A 21301-nucleotide genomic window follows, 5' to 3' on the forward strand; every position below is an offset into this window, starting at 1 on the left:
CATGTGTAAATGTACGTTAGTGACATCTAAACAAAACTAGAACTAGAAGAGATTTTTTTTTTTTTTTTTTTTCGTTCGTTTCAAAGTAAACGGTGTCCATATATATAGCATATTTTGGCAGCGTTTCGATAAATATATGAAGTAGTAAGGTTTGAATCAATTACCAATAAATGAAAACTACGAAATTTGGAAATCTCAAATTCGTTTTTATAATAATTTCTTTTTTAATTTACCATTTATTAAAACTGAATATATAAGCAAGATCTATTGAATTTTTATACCCTCGATTGTAAGGAATAATGTTACACTAAACTAAACTATATATGTTATTGATTTTAAGTGTACTCTAAGATCAGTTTCAGTATATTATATACTTTTGAAGTAAAGTATATAATGTGTTCTATTTCAATATAAGCAATGTTTAAAAAAAATAAAAAATCAATATAAGGAAGTTCTTTTATGTGTGTTTATGACACAAAGGATCCGCTAGCTAGAATGATTTGTGAAGTTGGTTTGAAATATTAAAGTATATTTTTTTTTCTTGAAAACGTATTTTCATCGTGATATATATAGTTCTGAAGTAAGACCAACGAACATATAAAAAGTATTCCTAATTATAACCAGGGACGAGTTACAGTAGGCTGAACGGGGCTCAAGTCCCTCAATTTTGTTTTACACTTTCGGTTTATTTTTAAATAAATCAATATTTGTGAAGTTGGTTTGAAATATTAAAGTATATATTTCTTTTTTCTTGAAAACGTATTTTCATCGTGATATATATAGTTCTGAAGTAAAACCAACGAACCTATAAAAAGTATTCCTAATTATAACCAGGGACGAGTTACAGTAGGCTGAATGGGGCTCAAGTCCCTCAATTTTGTTTTACACTTTCGGTTTATTTTTAAATAAATCAATATTTGTGAAGTTGGTTTGAAATATTAAAGTATATATTTTTTTTCTTGAAAACGTATTTTCATCGTGATATATATAGTTCTGAAGTAAAACCAACGAACCTATAAAAAGTATTCCTAATTATAACCATGTACGAGTTACAGTAGGCTGAACGGGGCTCAAGTCCCTCAATTTTGTTTTACACTTTCGGTTATTTTTAAATAAATTTCTATTTTTACTCTAAAAATTTACAAAGTAATCCCTTATGAAACTTTATTTTTCAAACTAGCCCCCTCGGTAAGCTTCTCTAGCTCCGCCCCTGATTATAACCAGTAGGAAGTTGTGTTAGAAATATTAAAAATTAAAATAATGAGTACGTAAGAGCCCCCAGCTTAGCCTCTTATTGGTTTAGTGACAAAGCTCTCCGATCCGTTCAACTTATTCATAAAAAAAACTATCCTAATCCAATTAGATATTTTTATATAAATAAAGCCCATGAAAAGCAAGCCACCCATGAAACAATTTCTAAGTTATAGCTAACAAGAATGGCTAAACATTTAAATAAACAAGCATATAACACGCAAGCAAGGTTTTTTTCGGTTTGATCATATCCTAGGAGACTCTTAATACATAAAAACAAGATGAGCCCAATACAAGCGACGTGTCAATTACCTTTCTAGAAAGCAAAGAAAAAAACATAGTCGGGCCTCACGACGGCGCTCTAATTGTAACATTAGATGTGTCAAACTGGGAGGTGGCAAGAATACTGATCGACAACGGAAGCTCGGTGGACGTCATTTTCAGAAGTACTCTAAAAAGAATGAACATCGACGAATCCGTTGTTAAGAGGGAATTAACCGACCTGACGGGATTCAACGGAGCCACAATGCCCACGATGGGAACGATTAAGTTACCCATCCAAGCTCAAGGAATAAATTAGCTCGTCGTCCTCGACTGCCCCTCACCTTATAACATGATCCTGGGAAGACCGTGGATAAATAGCACGAAGGCCATTCCCTCGACCTACCATTAGTGTATACGCTTCCCAGCACCCGACGGAGTTTGAGAAATAAGAGGCATCCAAGAGGCCGCACGAATTTGCTACATGAACAATCATAAAATGAAGGTCGAAAAAGCAATTGATGATCATTAGCAATTAATGACCATCGGGTCAACCAATGGAGATGAAACACCAAAAAACGACGACATACAAGATTCTCCCAGAGTCAAAATGACGGTGCAATTTCAGCCCGATGGAGCTAACCCCAAAAAACGCGCCGGAATCGGTGCAGAGCTCAAAGGCAACATCCAGGGGGAGCTGATTAGTTTCCTAAAAAGAAACAAATCCACTTTTTTTCCTGGACCACACATAACATACTGGGCATCAGCATCGAAGTCGCATCGCACCAACTCAACGTAGACTCGAGTTTCAAGCCAGTAAAACAAAAAAGGTGCAAACTCGGCCCTGACTGAGCTAAAAAGTCCAAAATATTAAACATACATAAATTTTGATAGTAAGAATATATTAAACAAATTTATTTCTCTCCTTTATAAGATAAACGAAAAATATATGTGACCCCCGTATAATGTAATAGATAATTTAACACATGATTTTTAAGCCAAAAAAATATATTATTATCTTACAAAAAATATATGTTATTATCTTAAACGATTATTATGCGAACTCTGTTTGCCTAATAATCGTTTAAAGCTACGAAATTATAATTCTGATTGTGATATATGATCTAGGAGATGCAAAATGCATTTAAGAAGTATTTCAAACATATTCACGCGGATAGAAAACAAACAATTTTTTCAAAAGCGAGATCAATCGAAGGTGTCGGGATCAAGTTCGGCAAAGAGGCCGGCTAATTTCTTGGGCTTGGCTATTGAGAGGATACATGGTCGGTTTTTTTTTTTTTTTTGGCGTTTTCGTGGCGGCACTGATGGCTTTGGCGGAAGGGATGGCTTTCGCTTCTTCGCCGCAGTCAGTTTCTTCGGCGCCTTCTTCTCGACTAAGACCATGGCATCCGGACCCACTCGTGCACTCCAACGCGGCGTTGCATGTGTCTCATGCAAGGCTTTTTTGTGGGTGTAGAATAAGAATCGGGTTTAGAACGTTTTTAAAAGTTTGAGGATTTTTTTGGTAGGGGTACTGGACTTTGTCTTCATTAGGTCGGTGAAGGAGACTGAAGAAGAAGAACAATGGGATGGCAAAGGAAGTGAGTCGGCGAAGGAAGTTGAATGTTTTTTTTTCTTTGTGCGCAGGTGAAAAAGAGGAACAAACGGGAAGAGAGACATGAGAGAGTGAAAGGAAGAGAGAAGGAAACGAAGTAAATGAAGAGAGAAAAAGGAAACGTGAGAATTTAACGAGGGTGGGAAGTTAATTAACTGTTCTTATTCAAATTAATTTTATTAAAAAAATTAAATATTATAATTGAAAATTGGAAAAATAGTAAAATTGTTTTTACCTTTCGGCAAGATAAAGGTAAAAAGGAGAAAAAAAATTATCTCAAACTCGTCCTATTTGTCAAATTTCCAAAATGAAGTAACTTTTTTTTGTACTAGAAAGGATCGAAATACTGTTACCGTTACCGTTACCGTTATGAGGTTTAGAATTTACTGGTAACCGTGGAAAACAGAAAAGGAAAAAGAAAAATACAAAATCAAAATAATGATGATATTCATGTTAAAAAAAAAACTAATTATACATAAAATTTCATATTCTACAACTAATTAAAAAAAAAAGTCAAAACACATTCAAATCTAAATCCTATTTTTTAATGTAACCAAAAAATAGAAAAAAGTGGATACAAGTTCCAATTAAAGTTTAAACACAATAATGAAGTTAGAAACTAAGAATTTGAACTAAATCATCAAAAACTAAAGATAAATTTCGTGAAGAACACTAAATATCATCAGATTTAAAAAAATTATCGGTATTTGACTACTTACTGGTAAGTTTCCGTCGGAATGCATGAAAATTTGCCTAAAGACAACCGGAAAGTGGACAGTTTCCCCGGAAACCACCGGAAACCGGAATGGTTTCCTCGTAATCCAAGAAAAAATGGAAAGTGAATGGTTTTGTACATATCGGTCTCGGAACTTTGAAAAAACGGTTTCCGAACTGGTTTCTGTCCGGTTTCCCCGGAATTTCAAACCTGAATGAACAATTTCTATTAAAAAATTAATCATTTTCGCCGTCTTTAACAAGTACTAAATTGCGGGTAATTTTATACTTCCGACTCCCTGGCGATCTTCCTATTTTACCCTCCGCCGCGCACTCTTTTTCTATTGCTCGACGAAGCTAAGCGCTTTGCCAATTCCGTCGCACTCTCTTCCGGCGATCGCCTTCGTCGGTGACCAGGTCAGCTCTTCCTCTCCGCAAAAGTTTGTACCTTCGTTCTATAATTTACGATTTCGGATAAGAAAAGTCGACACGGATTCGGAAACGTGTCGGATTTGTGTATTAAGTTTCCACGAAAGCTCGTACTTTTGACGTAAATAAGTCTCATGACATTACGAATCTACTGAAGTATGTTGTTAGGTTATGGTTATCCATTATTGTTTGGCTGCTCTGTATCAACTCTCAAGTATAAGTATAGCATATTACCTGTTTGATCAATTTCCCTTTGTTATTGTTTAGCACGACAATGTGAACTTTTGGAAATAGCACTTGTTGGAAATCAATTCACTTGAATTTTCTGACCAACATTTATAATTGATCATGGATTAAGCCTAAGCTAATAAGAGAAAGGAAAGGTTTTTTTTTTTTAGTTTTCTTTCCCTGACATTGACTCTTCATAGTGGTACTTGAACCTTAGTTTGACTTGCTGTGTAAGAAAACGCCTTCTTTTTTTACTCATAACAATTTCTCTGTTTCAATACATATATTTATCATGTCTGAATATTCTCTATTTTTGGATTTTGTACGCTTTTGATGGCCAGGATATTTGGATCAAGGATAAATTACTTAAATGCCCCCTGGACTCTTGACCACTCTACAAACTCGTCCCTACTTTTTTTTCTCGCATCAGTGGTCTTAAACTTTGAATTTCTTATCAATTCAGTCCTTCTGTTTATTTTTTTGAACGGCTGTTAAATTTTTAATCATGTGTTGGTCACGTGCACTCTCTGATTTGGGTATTATGGTCATTGCATAATTTAGTATGTAATGAAAACGAAAATCCCAAATCCTCTGAAACCCTAAAACACTCGAAAATCCCAAATCGCGAAAATGAAAGAGAAATCTCCAGCGAAGAGAAAGAAGATGAAATCTGTAATGAAGAGTCCTGCAACGTCGAAGATGAAATCCCCTATGAAGACACCTGCGACGGCGAAGATGAAATCGAAGAAAAAAGCAGCGGAGAGAGCCTCAGCTTCTAAACCAGTTATACCCGAGCGCAAAGCCCCTGCTTATGGTAAAGAATCTTTAAATCTTGAATTTATAATGGTTGTAAAGTGTTGACCACGTGAGTCGACCAAGATTTGTCGTTGTGGTCCCATATGTCTGTTAGTCTCGTCTGTTTGGTCCCATATGTCTATTAGTGTCGTGTGTTATTGTCCCTTTTTATCTGGGTTAGGAATATTAAGTAGGATTAAATATTTCTTGTTGTATTCAGATTTGTCCCTTTTTGTCGTTGTGGTCCCTTTTTTATTTTTCTGTTTTAATGGTTGGTAGGTATTAAATAGTGATTTAGTTTTGTTTTGTTTTGATTATTGCAGATCCGTCCTCTACGAAGTTTACCTTAAAGTTTCACCACGGCGGGTCCATGTCTTACGAGAATGGTCGTATGGCGTACATTGGTGGCAAAATTGATCATGTTGATCACTGTGATTTGGACGAGATGTCGTTGTTGGTGTTGAATGAAATTGTGAAAAAGTTGATGGTTTATAGCTGCGTGCCTTTGTATTATCTAAAAGGAAAAGACGGGATTAACTATGATCTACTTGGAACTGACAGTGAGCTATACCGCATATGTGCTGAGAAGATGCAAATGTCAAGGGAAGTTGATGTGTACTGTGAGCACCCGATAAATGCTCCAGTTTTTCCTAGTGCACCACCACTGGAAATTAGTTATGAATGTCAAACACGTACAGTTGAAGATGAAGCACCTGCAGTTCAAGAAGAAGAAGAAGACGACCCAGATGATGTTGAAGCACCTGCAGTTCAAGAAGAAGAAGAAGATAACCCAGATACGGTAGACGAAACAGCTGCTGAAGAAGATGAAGCAATAGTTGATGAAGAAGACGGTGACGACGCTGATGAAAAAGATGAAGCAATATCTGATGAAGAAGATGAGAGAGCTGCTGTTGAAGATGAAACAGATGCAATACAAGATAACGGGTACGAGCTGAGTGAGGATGATGTTCACGTGGATGGTGATATCGTAGACGTTGGTTTGAGGAAGCTTCAGAAGAAAGGAAAGGCTGTAGTTAGTGACGAAGAAGGCTTGCTGGAATCTGGTAGTGAGTATGGCGATGAATGCGACATTGGTGGTAGACATAGCTCATCTTCAAGTGAGACAGAAGAAGTGACAAAAAAGAGAGAGCCGGTACATCGACAAAGGGCCAGAATCCGAAAAAGAAGTTGTCAACATTTCGGGAATTCAATGTTGAGACAGATATGAGGAATCCAACTCTGAAGTTGGGTTTAGTATTTTCCAGTCCAAAGGTTTTTAGAGAAGCAGTGAGAGAATATGCCATAGCTGCTGGGAAAGAAATTTTCTTTAAGAAAAATGACTCAACCAGGGTTCGAGCCGAATGTAAGGATTCGAAATGTAAGTGGGTTTGCTATGCATCGTACCTTGGAAAGACAAACTCATTTGTGATCAAGACATATCAGCCGGAGCACACATGTGCGAGGACGAACAAGAATAGGTTTGCTACTTCCAAGTGGTTGGCGAACAAATATATGCAGTATTTTAAAGACAGTGATTCCTGGTCGGCACCACAGTTCATGAATAAAGTCCAAAACGACTATATTTTGGACTGTTCGTATATGAAGGCGTATAGGGCAAGGAAGTTTGCTGAGAAAATCATAGAAGGGTCCTTTAAGGAACAATACGGTGCTTTGTGGAGTTATGGAGCTGAAATCAAGCGAACAAATCCTGGATCGACGGTTGAGTTTGAGTGCGATCATGATTCGGAAGGCAAACCAATCTTCAAGCGAATGTACATTTGCTATGCCGGGTGTAAGGAAGGTTTTCGATCGTGTAGGCCGCTCATAGGTCTAGATAGGTGCCATATTAAGGGACATCACACGGGGCAGCTACTTAGTGCAATTGGTATAGATGCAAATAATAGCATGTTCCCGATTGCCTTTGCTGTGGTTGAGTCCGAGGGAAAAGCATCGTGGTCATGGTTTTTGAATATTCTGAGAGAGGATATCAGTATTAGGAATGGATTGCATTGGACGTTTATCACGGACAAACAAAAAGGCCTTAAAGAAGCTTTGAACGGACTTTGGGACGACGGATCAGAGCCGGCTGAGCATAGGCATTGCGCAAGACATCTTCAAAGCAACTTTACAAAGGTAAAAATTCTGTGATGGTAAAAAATTTGTGGTGGCTTTATTTATTGGTGATTTTTTCTGGAAAAACAGGTTTCAAAACCACATATTTTTCAAAACCACAAAGGATTTAAAACCAATAGATTTACTACATAGAAAAGAGAGGTTTCACTAAGTATATAATCACGTTATATTACATCTCTTTCTTTTTTGTAATGTACAGGTCTTCAAGGGACAATTTATGAAGGTCACAATGATGGCAGCTGCTCAAGCATACTCACATCATGGTTTTCAGACTAACATGGACTTCATAAAAGCCGAGGACGAGAAGGCGTATGAGTGGTTAATGGAGAAAGAGCCTCAACACTGGGCTAGATGCAACTTCCGAACTGCTATCAAGTGTGACATCCTCCTCAATAATCTGTGTGAATGTTTCAATGGAACACGAGCTATTCTGCTAGCTAGACAAAAGCCTATATTTTCTATGCTAGAAAGGATAAGAATGTACATCTTGCAACGGTTCACAAAACAAAGACTTGCAGTGGATAGATGGCATGGTGATATAGGGCCAAGGATCTCAGAAATTCTTGAGAAGAACAAACTACACAGCGCTGAAAACATTGCAAAGTGGGCCGGTGATTCAGATTACCAGGTGACTAACATGTACGGGTCAATGTACGCGGTTAATCTCAGTGACAAGACTTTTTCTTGCAAACGATGGAACCTCTCAGGTATTAACAATTCTTTGTAATGTACATAGCTAACAAACAATACTTTATGTCTCTCTAACAATACAATTGTGTCAGGTATTCCGTGTTCGCATGCTATAAGCTGCATCTGGCAAATGCAAGAAGACCCTGTTAAATATGTCAGTGAGTGGTACTACAAGCATGTGTATGTTACTACTTACAAGCACAAAATAAACCCACTGAACCCGATTGAACAATGGCCCAAGACCGGACTTCAACCAATGGAAATGCCACCAGAAAGAGCAGAGCCTGGAAGGCCCAAAAAAGTTAGAAGAGTCGAACACGACGAAGTTATTCGACCGGGAGCAACCAGGATGTCAAGAACATTTGTTATTACAAAATGTTCAAAATGTGGCGAAGAGGGACACAACATCCAGACTTGTTTTAGAAGGAAGCAAGCGGAAATGGTTAGTTTTTAATTTCTTGGGCTCATAATTTATTTACTGTAATTAGAGATCTTGTTAACTTTTATCTAAATACATGTGTCTATAATCAGCGCAAAGAAAGGGCAACCTCGCGCAAAAAGAAACAGTCAACTCGTCAAACAGGAAGTCAACCACGTCACCGAGCCACTTGTGAACGAAGTCAGCCACCAGCAAGTCAGTCCAATCCAGCAAGTCAGCAACCAGCAAGTCAGCAACCGGCAAGTCAGTCCAATCTAGCAAGTCAGCAACCACGAGTAAGAATTGTTACTCATAACGCAATTTCAAGCTTTTTGTATACTTCACAGTGGTCTAAAGTATTCTGAATTTTGTGTTGTAGAGGAGTCCGAGACTCATGGCCGCGAGTAGTCCGAGAAGGTGCCAATCAGGACTTCAACCTAGGGGTTTATTTAAGAAGTGAATTGTCTAGGCTATTTTTGTGAAACATTGTGAAAAGGACCATGTAATTTTTGGTAACAATTTTTGGGACAGATTATGTAATAGGCTGTTAGTGATGCCATGTAATGTCAAACTCATTCTAAATTATGCATGTATTATGGTCCTCTTTTGGTACAATATTAAGTTATGAATGGATTATGGATTTTCTTTTGATTTCATTTACCAATTTTTTGTTCATTTATTATTGACCATTGCCTTCCAAAATCTGATGCAAATTAAGTGAACTGGGTTGTTTGATTGCTATTGTCAAGTTCAGATTCAGAATCCTCATTTTACTTGCACTTGTCTAATTGTGAAACAAGCAAATGTGACCCATACATTAACAACAAACCAAAACAATTGCACACTATAAATTACTTGCAGCAAACCATTTCTCATTTTACTTTCACTTGTCTAATTGTTTGATTGCTATAATCCAGTTCACATTTAACAGCACCAAAACATATATTCACATTTAACAACATATATTCACCATCGTGGGATACATTAACAACAAACCAAAACAATTGCACACTATAAATTACTTGCAAACTATTACAAATAACAATACCATACATATAATCAACATGATCTTAATTTTTTTTTATTCATTTGTAATTTTCCCAATAATTTCAACAGAGATAGGTACGTTCAACTCCATATCAATTCCACCAAGTTCTTCTTCAATCTGTGTCCTCTGTTTTTCACCTTCCATTGCGTGTAACCTCCTCAGCAAACCTGGGATTACCTGCATCGACCTCGTACACATTGGCGGATCCAACCAATCAAAATGCCCACATCCTTTGTCTTTGGAGTTCTGAAATAAAAAAAAAAAATTGTGAATGAAAAAAACCCAACATCGACACAGAAACCTTATACAAATGCCCGCCACCAGATTTCTCTTTCCTTACCTTAAAATTACGACAACCAAGAAACCTTCGACCTGGGTGATCGTCAGTCCAAGCCGTACGCTCCACGCTCGCGACTCCACATCGACACAGTCGACGATTTTCTGGGGACGAGCTTCGTTGTTGCTGTCAGAAGTTTGACTTCGTCGGCGATAACCGACGCTCATCTCCTCTAACCTTGCTCGACTTCGAAGAAGAGATAACCAGGCGAGTTTTTTAGGGTTTTTAGGGCACACACACGGTCTCGATTTGGAAGAGAGAGTCGGAGGCAAGTTTATTAGGTTAAGGTAATTTATATAGCATTTTAATATCAATAAATAATGTGTTAAAAAGGGCATTTTAATAATTTGCCAAATCAGCCGTTCAAAATTGAACAGTCGTTCAAAAAAATAAACGGAATGACTGAATTGGTAAGAAATTCAAAGTTTAAGACCACTGATGCGAGAAAAAAAAAAGTAGGGACGAGTTTGTAAAGTGGTCAAGAGTCCAGGGGGCATTTAAGTAATTTATCCTTGGATCAATAATAAAAGTTCAAATTTGTACCAAACGTGGATGCTTTCTCATGAGGGAATATGAATCCGCACGTTGTGGCGAATGGGATTCAATCTACTTACTTGGGTTCCGGAGAAAAGCATGCAAATCTTCAATCTCTTTGCCAGATCACTTAACCACTGCGATCCATCTCAAAAACTCGGAGACTAGATCGACAGAATCGCGAACTTTTCCGAGCGATTGAGTCACAAGGCTTGACCGTGGACACCGCGGCCTACAATTCCTACATGGGCTCGCTCGTCCGGTGCGGAGACTTGATTTCCGCGGCCGCGTTGATGGACGAGATGAGCGAGAAGGGCGTTTCCCCCGACGTACCGTATCGCCTTCTCCGCGATGATAAAGGAATACGACTTCGAGGGCGTGAATCAGGTGTACAACAAGATGGTCGAGAGGGGTTTCGTGCCCGGAGTCGGAACCACGGTGGTGCTGATGAGATTCTTCTGCGAGAACGCGCGGGTCGACTTGGGGTGGGAGTTGTGGAGGTACCTCGTGGAGAAGGGGAATTGTCCTCACGCCCACGCGATGGAGCTCTTGCTCTCGGGGCTTGGTCCAAGAGGCTTTCGATTGCTCGAAACAGGTGTTGGAGAAAGGGAGGCATTTGAGCGACCCGACGTTTCCTATGGTGAAGAAGCTGTTATCGCGCAGCTGCGAAGTGAATAAGCTCAAGGAGCTTAAAGAGATGGGGAAGAAAGTAAGGGCTCATTTGCCTCGGTCGAGAGTCGTTAGAAATGTAAGTTTTTTTTGTTATTTTTTTTTATTTTTTTATAAATTTACGGTTCCGAGAAGGTTCGACGGCGAACCACAAACCGGCGTCGCGACGGGAGATACACTCTTTATCGGCGCACCCAGATTGAACAGACGCAGTCGAGCAGAATTTTCATCTGATTTTTGCGTATTGGAGAAAAGAAAGGTCGAGAGTCTCTTTGGCGATTTCGATCAAGCCGCCTAACTTCTCTCCGATAACCTTCAGAGATTGGAGGTTCCAAAGCTCGAAGGGGAGACCCTCAATACCAACCCAACTATTCTGTAAGAAGACCTTCTGGCCCGCCCATAACTGATCTTCCGACCAACGACTGATGAAAGCAACCTCTTCCTTCTTGAACGCCACCACCGCCAAACACATCAAAGTGTCCCTCTCTTCCTCGTCACCGCACCATACCACAGCTTTATTTCCAACGAGGGGTGACCAGGATAACACTTTCCCGGTCCGTCTCTGGATCTCCTGGAAAATATCTTTCCAAAATGTCACTCCCTTGAGGCGACACACTATCACGGCTACCGGAGCCGAGGGAGGCGCGGGTGCTCTCTTAGCCACCACCACATCTTTGAAGCTGAGTCCTTTCACTGCCGACTGGGCAGGCAGCCTCGGCATCGCCTTATTGACTTCAGGAGCGTGAAAAGCGCGCTTCTCTTGGTTCCAGTCTTTGAGGATATTGCTCAGCGAGCGGGAGAAAAGCATCCAACCTTTCGAATTCCTTCCTTCTGGGACGAGGATGATTTTCCGGTATATGAAAGGAAGATGTAATGGAATTCTTTACTGCGGTGTGAGGTAATGACATTTTTTACTCCATGCTGTATATGAAAGCTCGACTGTTCTAAATATTTAATCTCCATATAAATTACCCATTTTCTATCCAGATTGATCTGAGAACCGAATCGGTCGTTCAATTTATCGCTAACGCACCATATCCTATTATTACGTTTGGTCCATTTGCCTTGCCGTCTGCCGTTTTAGTATCTTTGTCACATGCAATAGGTAATCACCTTAACTGATTACATATTCCTTATAGTTTTTATGGCTCAGGGCGACATATCTCTATAAGCAGGGCATTTCAAAGATCCTTTCCTTTTTCAGGAAAAGCCGAAGGTGTTCTGTATGAAGACAATGGCGATGGATACAGATTCACCGAAGGTCAATTTTTTCTGACACACTATGTTGCTGAACTTATATCTTCATGTGTCACGGTCAGAGTTTCCAAAACCGAAGGGTCTTGGAAAAGGCCGAATCGCCCTCTTCATTTTCAGTTGTTGCTTGGCGGCGGTGCAGTGGTACGTCTGCGTTAACGATAACTTTTTGGATTATGTTATTCAGTCGCATAGTTTTTTTTTTTTTTTAAATCTTAGGGTCCGTAAATAATCCTTTTGATTGATCAGCTTGACAAGTGGGGTATTGATGGATAGGATCTTCAAATAATAATGCCTTTAGAGCAGGAAGTTGCAGAGATGGTATCAAACAGTATGAAGCTCTACCAAACACGACTAGGTAAATATTAGTTGGAATCCGCAAATGTTTGAAAAGTTAATGGTCATCAAGCCCTGAAATTACTTCCCATGAAAAGGAAGATGTGGTAATTTTGATTGCATAATATCTTATTTATTTTTTTTCAGAAAATTCAACGCGGGTTCTAGATGTGGAAGATGTTCCTAGACAGAAAGGAATAGAACTTTAGAGGACTCCTATTGAACTGAAAGGAGGTGATTGGGCTGTTAAAGTACTTCCATGGAATGGAGGCACAATTACTTCTATGACTCACATTGCTTCAGGTAAAAATACTGTAATTCTTGTTCGTCAAATAAAATTCGCTCTGAAATTGTATATGATGTGGAAAACTGTTTAGAATTTTTAATTTAAACACGTAAAAAGGATTGGGTCAAACATATCAAAAAGTTGGAGTAGCAATGGCAGTATTTTAAGGGTTTTAACAATTAAGATTTGAATAATTTCTAAAGTTCAAGTGCTTCCTAAATTTTGAGTTAAAGTTAATTTTTTTTATAAGGTTAGTTAAACCCCATTGGCCTTAGTATTTGGGCTTCTAGTTTACTCTTGGCACAATGAGAAAGTTGTAGGTTTAAGCTGAAAATAAATATAACTCAAAACCATGGATTTCATTTAGAAATCATTATGGACATGCTGTAAACTCCAGTAAGCAATCCAAATAAATTGAATGATAAGTAACCTATTTTGGTCATGTGACTTCACCTTGAAATTTTGTTGGAGAATTCTGCCACCATTTCAAATATACTGGAATAACAAAGAGTCTATCGAACTTTATCTAACTTGATCCGTTCTATATTAACATCTATCGAATTAAAAGTCAACTAAACATTCTAAGTATTATATAAATACATATTGGGTACTCCGGTAAGTAATCAAAATACGCTGAACGATAAGTAACTTATTTTGGTCATGTGACTTCACCTTGAACTTGTTGGAGAATTTTACAGTCTCAAATTCAATCAAGTAACTGGAACAACAAAGCATATCCATAATAAGACTAACTTATCGTTTCTGTATTTTACAGTTGCTTCTTTTTTCTGCGCTGTCTTAATTATACAGGAACACAGTGGCTTCACAGTTAGGGTTGAGGTTAACGGCTACGAAGAGGAGAGCTCGGTGACACAAAAAATAGATGTGACATGGTAAAAAAAAAAAAAGAAACAACTAGAATTACCAACTAGAAACACTACTCAACATCATTTTTACTAAATCCCAAACTTGTCCAGTGTACGTTTTTAGAATTGCCAACTAGAAAGAAAATGCATTTGCGATGCAAAAGAGGAAAAACAATATCGTAAAAACTATCAAATATCGATCAAATGACTAGGATCAACTTGTTCGCGTTGGTGGTAGACTCTGGCAGAGTCTTTTCCTTCTCGGCATGCTCTTCAAAGTACTGCAAGAGAAAATTAATATTAGCCAAATGAAAATGTCCGATTGAGAATCAAAAGGCATGACTATTTATACATCAAAAGGTTCGGGCAATAGGTAAATTCAGCCGAAAGCTTAGCATAATTTTCTAGAAGAAAAAATTCATTCATTGAAGTAAAGGTAAAAAATAATAATATACACTTGCAAATCATTTACTTTTAATCAAGTATCAAAGGCAAAGGAGGTTTGAAAGCCAAAATGGACCAACAGTTAGCAACACACCATGATTGTTCATGAATCCCAACAGTCAAAGAGCCAATTCTCTCACAAGTTTCTCAACCATGGACTTCTAAATCTTCATTCTTGTTTTATAGGACCTTGATTTCAACCGGTACAGATTTCGACTTTAGAACCGTACTAAGAACAAACACCACATAAAACACTTTAAATGTTTAGCATCCCGACCTTAAATTGTCATTCCATTTCTATCATATATTGAAGTTTACCATAATAAGTTTTGTTCTTGAATGGTAATCACAGATCACCATGAAACCGGTTTCAGAGAGCTACAAATTTTTCAACCATTACAAAAGAGAATAGACAAAACTAATGATTAATGTTATAAAATAAGCTCAAACACATGAGATCTCTGCAATTATATATATATATATATATATATATATATATATATATATATATATATATATAAAGATAAAGCCATTTGAAACTCCTTTGTTAATAGTAACACATTTCGGATTCGTTTCCATAGAAATTACAAAATAATCTTGCCATTGCTAGTACCCAAGGATTGAAATGCCGATTGCCGATTTCATGTCATTGGCCTCAAAAAATAAAAATTGCGGTGGCTGATGGAAATTGCGACGGAAAAAATACGGAAATTTGCTTAAAACAATGCCGACGGAAATTTCGATAAAACACGGAAATGCCGACGGAAAAAATGTTGCATAATTCTGAATATAAAAAATAAAATTCATAGGTCAGACACGTAAGAAAAGTAGTTTCAAATACACATATAATAAGTTTAAACTTCAAATTCAAATCTTCAACACACGTAATAAGTTCACACATGACAAAAAAAATAAACATAAACCCAATGTCCAACAAAAAAAGTCAATTTCGTAACACATATTCAGTTCAAGAAAGATAAAAACGACTCAATAGTAGGTTGAGTGGCGGTGGGATTGGTAGAAACCCTATGTTCGTGCTTGGAGATCACAGTAGTCGGCTCATGTCATGTGATCCTCATAGTTGGTTCAGTAGTTTATGAAATGAGCGTTGTAGTTAAACTGGTTATTTCCAACAACACTACAGAGGACTGGGTACTCCGGTAATGCCCCATGAAGCGTCTCAACCGTATATCCAATAATTTGAGGCGAACCATCATCTACGTTATCCATAGGGGTGGGGACGGGAACATGTACAGGCACAGGCACTGGATAGGGACATGGGTAATGGTATGCATACGAATCTTCATCGTATGATTGAGTCGACATTTGGTCAAACATTGAGCCAAATTGAGTCGCTATGGAGTAGACATCATAATCAGTAGAGGTCATGGACATGGTGGAACACATTCCCATTTGTCTATCACCACTGTATTGCTCAGTCTCAAAATCAAAGAATTGGTCGGACCTGATAGGCATATTAAATTGCATGAAGATCAATCGAATCCATAAAACATATTAATGAACATACCTTTCAACTGGATCGAGCGCTCCGTGGTTGTGAAATCCCAATTATTTTTAGCTTAATTAAAAAGCTAAAAAATTTTGTGTTCGAGTTACGTTAGTTTTTTTAATAAAGTAGTAGTGAATGATTTATTTATGTGGTAGTTTTTGAAGTTTTATTTTTTTATGTGTACTTTAGAGTGTTTTTGAATTTTACTATGCTCTTTAGATTACAAAATATGGATATAATATACATAACTTATATAATATTTATAAGTTATATATTATAAATAAGTTATGTGCATATATTCATACTTTATATATATATATATATATATATATATATAAATATATAAAAGTTACTTATTTATATATGATCTGCAGTGCAGCGTGTGTACGTAGGTTTTATAATAATAATAATAATTAATATATTAATATTAGAAGTAGAATTAGGGTTTGAGCTTTTAGGGTTTGGGCTTTTAGGTTTAATTAAATCATATTTAAACATCATCTCCTCTTCTTTTAACGCTTCTTCTCTGCTCTCCCTCCCACATCCCTCTCTTTGTTTGGAAATTCGTAGCTCTAATTAGGTATACTTTCTTTTCTATCTGGTTCAGATTCCTTGAAAACGGTTTCTTAAAATCCTTGCCCTGGTTTCAAAAAGTATGTTTTTGCGTTTATTCTTTTTGGAAAAGTTAGGTATATGTTTCTTCTATCTAAATCGTTAATCGAAAAATATTTTTATGAAATACAGAATATTTTCCGATTATTTTCAAATCAGTGCACAGACCTGATATCTATTCCCGATTTTCAAACTTTAAACGTTTACTGTGGATTCAACAAATTTGGTTTTGCGTTAATTCTTTTTGGAAAAAATTAGGTTTAAATGTCTTCTATCTAAAACGTTAATCGAAAAATATTTTTATCGAATACAGAATATTTTCTGATTATTTTAAAAACGGTGCGCAGACAATTTTTTTACAAAAATTTTAAAGTTAGATTTTAGCACTTCTTTTATTTTTAATAAATAGTTTAAAAAAAAATTATTTTGGCTGTGGTGCCTTTACAAAAAGTGATCAAAATTATGTTTTTTATGTACAGAAATTTTTACAGAAGTTTTCTCTGAGTTTCAGTTTTTCACCGAAACCCTAATAGCCAAGGGTATTTTGGTAATTTCACTTTGAAAGTCGTTTTTGAAAATTTCCAGAACCTGAGTTGTCTTTAGAACTTCTTCAACAGTAGCTAATAAGTTTTTCCCATCGATTAGGTTCCGAGCCGCGTAGCTTTTCCGACCCGTCTAGTTTCCCGAGCCGTCCTCGACCAACGGTCGTAATTTCCGAATGAGAATAATCTCACTGCAACACGGATTAGTTAAAAAATATACTAAGTATTATGTGATATGAAGTATTTATGTATTGTGTGAATTTTTGTGTGTGTGTTTGTTCGGAATGTGCTTGGTATGATATGATATGACGATATGTGAGTTTATGTTATTATCTTATGCTGTGTATTAGAATATCTATAACACGTCTTATCTTTCTAGCTATGTTATCATGTATGTTTTTATCTTATGTCGCTCATGCTTTTAACGTAATAAACACGATTAATAAGTTAAGTAAGCAAGAGAGTCGTACCGCCTCGAACTACGGAGGTAACTAGAGGAATTTCTCGAGCCGAACTACGGGCTCACATAGAGAGTTCCTCATATGTATGTATGATACGGGACGTTCTATGGGAGGTCGCAGCCCCATGGTTCGTTACCAAAGTGTACACTGAAATCGGTACGGCTACTCTAGGGGACCCCCGAACTAAAATACGATAGACATTTAATAGGGTATCTCATGTCACAGTTAAATTTAAAGTACTAATAACCGGTTCATGCATTTTATTTTATTGCTTATGTTTTGTGAGTTATAGTTATTCTCGCTGAGCGTTAGCTCACTCTATGTATATACGTCCGTGTTGTAGGTAAACAACATATGAACAAGTGAGGAGGGTGGATCAGCGGCGGCGATAGCGAGAGGGTTGGGTTATGGTTGCCGTTTTCGAAAATAAAAGACTTCCGCTTTACTTCCAGTTTTTCAATAATCTAAACCAAAGGTTTTATTTTTCATAATTTAAGTTATGTTTTTCAATTCCGTTAAATGTTACGACTTTATTTATGGTATTTATTTACAATGGTATTTTTGGGTTTTAGTTTCCGATTATGCAACTTCGACTTTTTGGTCGTATTCGTTCATCAAGTTTTAAATGAAAATTTATTTTTACGTTATGAGTTTTCAAACTTATATTTTAAGTTATGTTTTAAAAAAAAATTTACCTCAAATTTCCTTAAGTTTTAAAAAGTAAGATAAGTAAGACGGTCCGAAAAGTTGGGTCGTCACAGTGGTCATCATCTTGCGTAGCTTGGTATCATGATTCCATAGTCCAGGGATCATAAGGGAGACCACAACTACCGTCACCACCATGGCCACCTCCACCACTGCCACTAGCAACGTCAACACCACCACACCCACCACCAGCACTAGTACCACCAGTATCACCACCATCACCACCATCAACGTCATCGTCGGATGAAGTTACACCCACATCTTCACTCAATACTCGTTCGACATTGATACCTTCTGATCGAGCTTGTGCAGCAACTTGTGGCTCCGGCCGTAACGATTCATCGTCAAGGTGGGCAGGTCGAATCCATTCAAGAAGAATATCATCGTTCACATCGTCTCCCATGGCTTGCATGGAACTTTCTATGATGTCTAACGGATCTCACCTCTCATTATTTTCGTACCTGTCTTTATGGTCTGAGAGTTGTAACTTCATATTGTTGGTACAAAAGACGAGTTGTTCCAACCTTTTGTAAGCAAGACGGTTTCGCTGTTTAGTGTGGACTAGAGCAAAAGTGCTCCAATTTTGTTCGCATGCCGATGACGATGAGGTTTGAGAAAGGATTCGCATGGCCAACCTCCTTATAGTCGGTGTCTCGATCCCGAATGTTCCACTATTCGGCTACAAAATGAATTTTATAATCAAACTTTGATAATGAATTAGTCCGCTTCCAATAACTCAAATTGTCGTAGTGACCTATCATATTTGACGTTATTGGTCCAAATCAAATTATGTCGACCAGTCAAGCAAATTTGTTTCACTAGGTTGTTTACAAACTCTTCAAAGTAATTTTCAATCATCGAATCGATTTCAGTCTCCGAAAATGTTTTAGTAAACTACAAAAGGTCTTTTGGATGCGACTAGTCACATCCTAAAGTTACATATAGTCACATATACTCAATACTGCTACTTAAATAAGCCAGAATTTTTAGACTTTCGCAGACCCTTTTGGATGCGAGTTGTCGCATCCAATTGTCTTTTGGATGCGACTAGTTGCATCCAAAAGTCAGCCGCTGCCAATAACTTTAAATTGTCGTAGTGACCTATCATATTTGACGTTATTGGTCCACTAATCAAATAATGTCGACCAGCCAAGCAAAGTTATTTCACTAGGTTATTTACAAACCCTCCAAATCAATTTTCAATCATCGAATCGATTTCAATCTCCGAAAAGGTTTTAGTGAAGTGCAAAAGGTATTTTGGATACGACTTTTGGATGCGATTAGTCGCATCCAAAAGTCACATATAGTCACATATACTCAATATTGCGCCTTAAACAAGCCAGAATTTTCAGACTTTCGCAGACCCTTTTGGATGCGACTTGTCGCATCCAATTGTCTTTTGGATGCGACTAGTCATATCCAAAAGTCAGTCGCTTCCAATAACTCAAATTGTTGTAGTGACTTATCATATTTGACGTTGTTGGTCCACTAATCAATACTAGCCAAGCAAAATTGTTTCACTAGGTTGTTTACAAACTTTCCAAAGCAATTTTCAATCATCGAATCGATTTCAGTCTCCGAAAAGGTTTTAGTGAACTGCAAAAGACAAGCTAAATTATTAGCTTACATCTAAAATAAAATAAAATAAAAAGGTAGAAACTTACGATATCATGACTCTTATCATTTTTCATGGGAAATTGTGTTATGAAGATACAGTAATAGCTCCTTGTTTCTCGTGCAAGCTTGGTTACTTGAACCGTCGTATACTGCGACACTTTTATCTCGGCTCGATAAGCAATATCTTAATGGATCAATCATATTGCATAGTGGCAACCAGTTACCGTCATCCGTGAACTTAACATTATTTAATGCAGATTTAATTGACGTGGTATTAACTATGATGTTCTCCTTCTACTTCCCATCCATCTTCCAATTCTCCGTGTTATGCGCATAGAGCTCCGCCTTTTATCGATATCATTCAAAGTTTGCAAAAAAGCAAGTCGTTCTTTCGCCGTGAGAATAGCATAGTGGTTAAGCATCCAATTTTTTCGTCGTTCGGGATTGAAAATATCAAATGATTTTAGGTCGTTTAGAAAGTTGTGGAAATTTGAGGTTTTGTGTGGTTGAATGAGTGCGGAGAGAGAGCATTAAACAAGCCAGAATTTTTAGACTGTCGCAGACCCTTTTGGATGCGAGTTGTCGCATCCAGTTGTCTTTTGGATGCGACTTGTCGCATCCAATTGTCTTTTGGATGCGACTAGTTGCATCCAAAAGTCAGACGACTAACAATAACTCAAATTTTCATAGTCACCTATCATATTTGACGTTATTGGTCCACTAATCAAATCATGTCGATCAGCGAAGCAAAGTTGTTTCACTAGGTTATTTACAAACTCTCCACAGCAATTTTCAATCATCAAATCGATTTCAGTCTCCGAAAAGGTTTTAGTGAACTGCAAAAGATATTTTGGATGCGATTAGTCGCATCCAAAAGTCACATATAGTCACATATACTCAATACGGCGACTTAAACAAGCCAAAATTTTCAGACTTTCGCAGACCCTTTTGGATGCGACTTGTCGCATCCAATTGTCTTTTGGATGCGACTAGTCGTATCCAAAAGTCAGCCGCTTCCAATAACGTGAAGCAAAGTTGGTAACGTGAATTGGGAACACAATATCCATGGATTAGGTCTTGACCCTTCATCCAATTGGAAAATGTGGAGTCATATGCCACATAGCACATGACTTGTGGGTTCTCACCAGAATCACCAGGAGCAGCAGTTTTGGTCAGAGCATCACCTGGAGTTTCGGTTGTGAACAACCGGTTGTCGAGATGCCTGTTGTATCCTCCTAGACACTTCAACATCGCTGGGTGCGTCAGACTAAAAAAAAGTCATCGTTTCCCGCCTCGGCATATCAAGGGTCGATATGGAATTTTTCACATGCTCTTCGTGTTCTTCGTGGTTATACAGCTTTCCAGAAACTTCTCCTTCAACGTATTGCAATGAAGAAGTTATCTGATAAATAAAACATAAAATAACAAAATTAGTTCGGCGATTCGTGAAGGCAAAAGAAGAAAATAAATATTTGAGGTAAAAACAAAGATATTTACCATAGGTATAGGTATCGCCATTTTGAGGGGCGGTTTTCACGGTCAGCTT

General features: G+C 37.5%; 1 protein-coding gene across 1 annotated transcript; it reads left to right on the forward strand.

Annotated features, from left to right (window-relative positions):
* Nucleotides 1-11995: 11995 nt before the first annotated feature.
* On the forward strand, nucleotides 11996-14396 carry LOC149405330 (uncharacterized). The gene is made up of 6 exons (XM_089607812.1): nucleotides 11996-12013; nucleotides 12110-12227; nucleotides 12327-12520; nucleotides 12653-12734; nucleotides 12860-13015; nucleotides 13809-14396. Exons 1-5 carry the CDS (start codon nucleotides 11996-11998, stop codon nucleotides 12919-12921), a joined length of 474 nt encoding a protein of 157 aa, XP_089463938.1. The 3' UTR covers nucleotides 12922-13015; nucleotides 13809-14396.
* The last annotated feature ends 6905 nt before the right edge of the window (nucleotides 14397-21301 follow it).

The sequence above is a fragment of the Urtica dioica genome, chromosome 2, assembly GCF_054948205.1.
Source record: "Urtica dioica subsp. dioica isolate 48M chromosome 2, U.dioica_male_clone48M_v1_H2, whole genome shotgun sequence".
NCBI lineage: Eukaryota > Viridiplantae > Streptophyta > Magnoliopsida > Rosales > Urticaceae > Urtica > Urtica dioica.

Excerpts from the sequence above, each read along its gene's own strand:
- LOC149405330 (XM_089607812.1), top strand. Across the intron at positions 12,228-12,326 it reads ATCTTTGTCACATGCAATAG|GAAAAGCCGAAGGTGTTCTG; the intron begins GTAATCACCTTA and ends TTCCTTTTTCAG. Across the intron at positions 12,521-12,652 it reads TGCTTGGCGGCGGTGCAGTG|GATCTTCAAATAATAATGCC; the intron begins GTACGTCTGCGT and ends ATTGATGGATAG.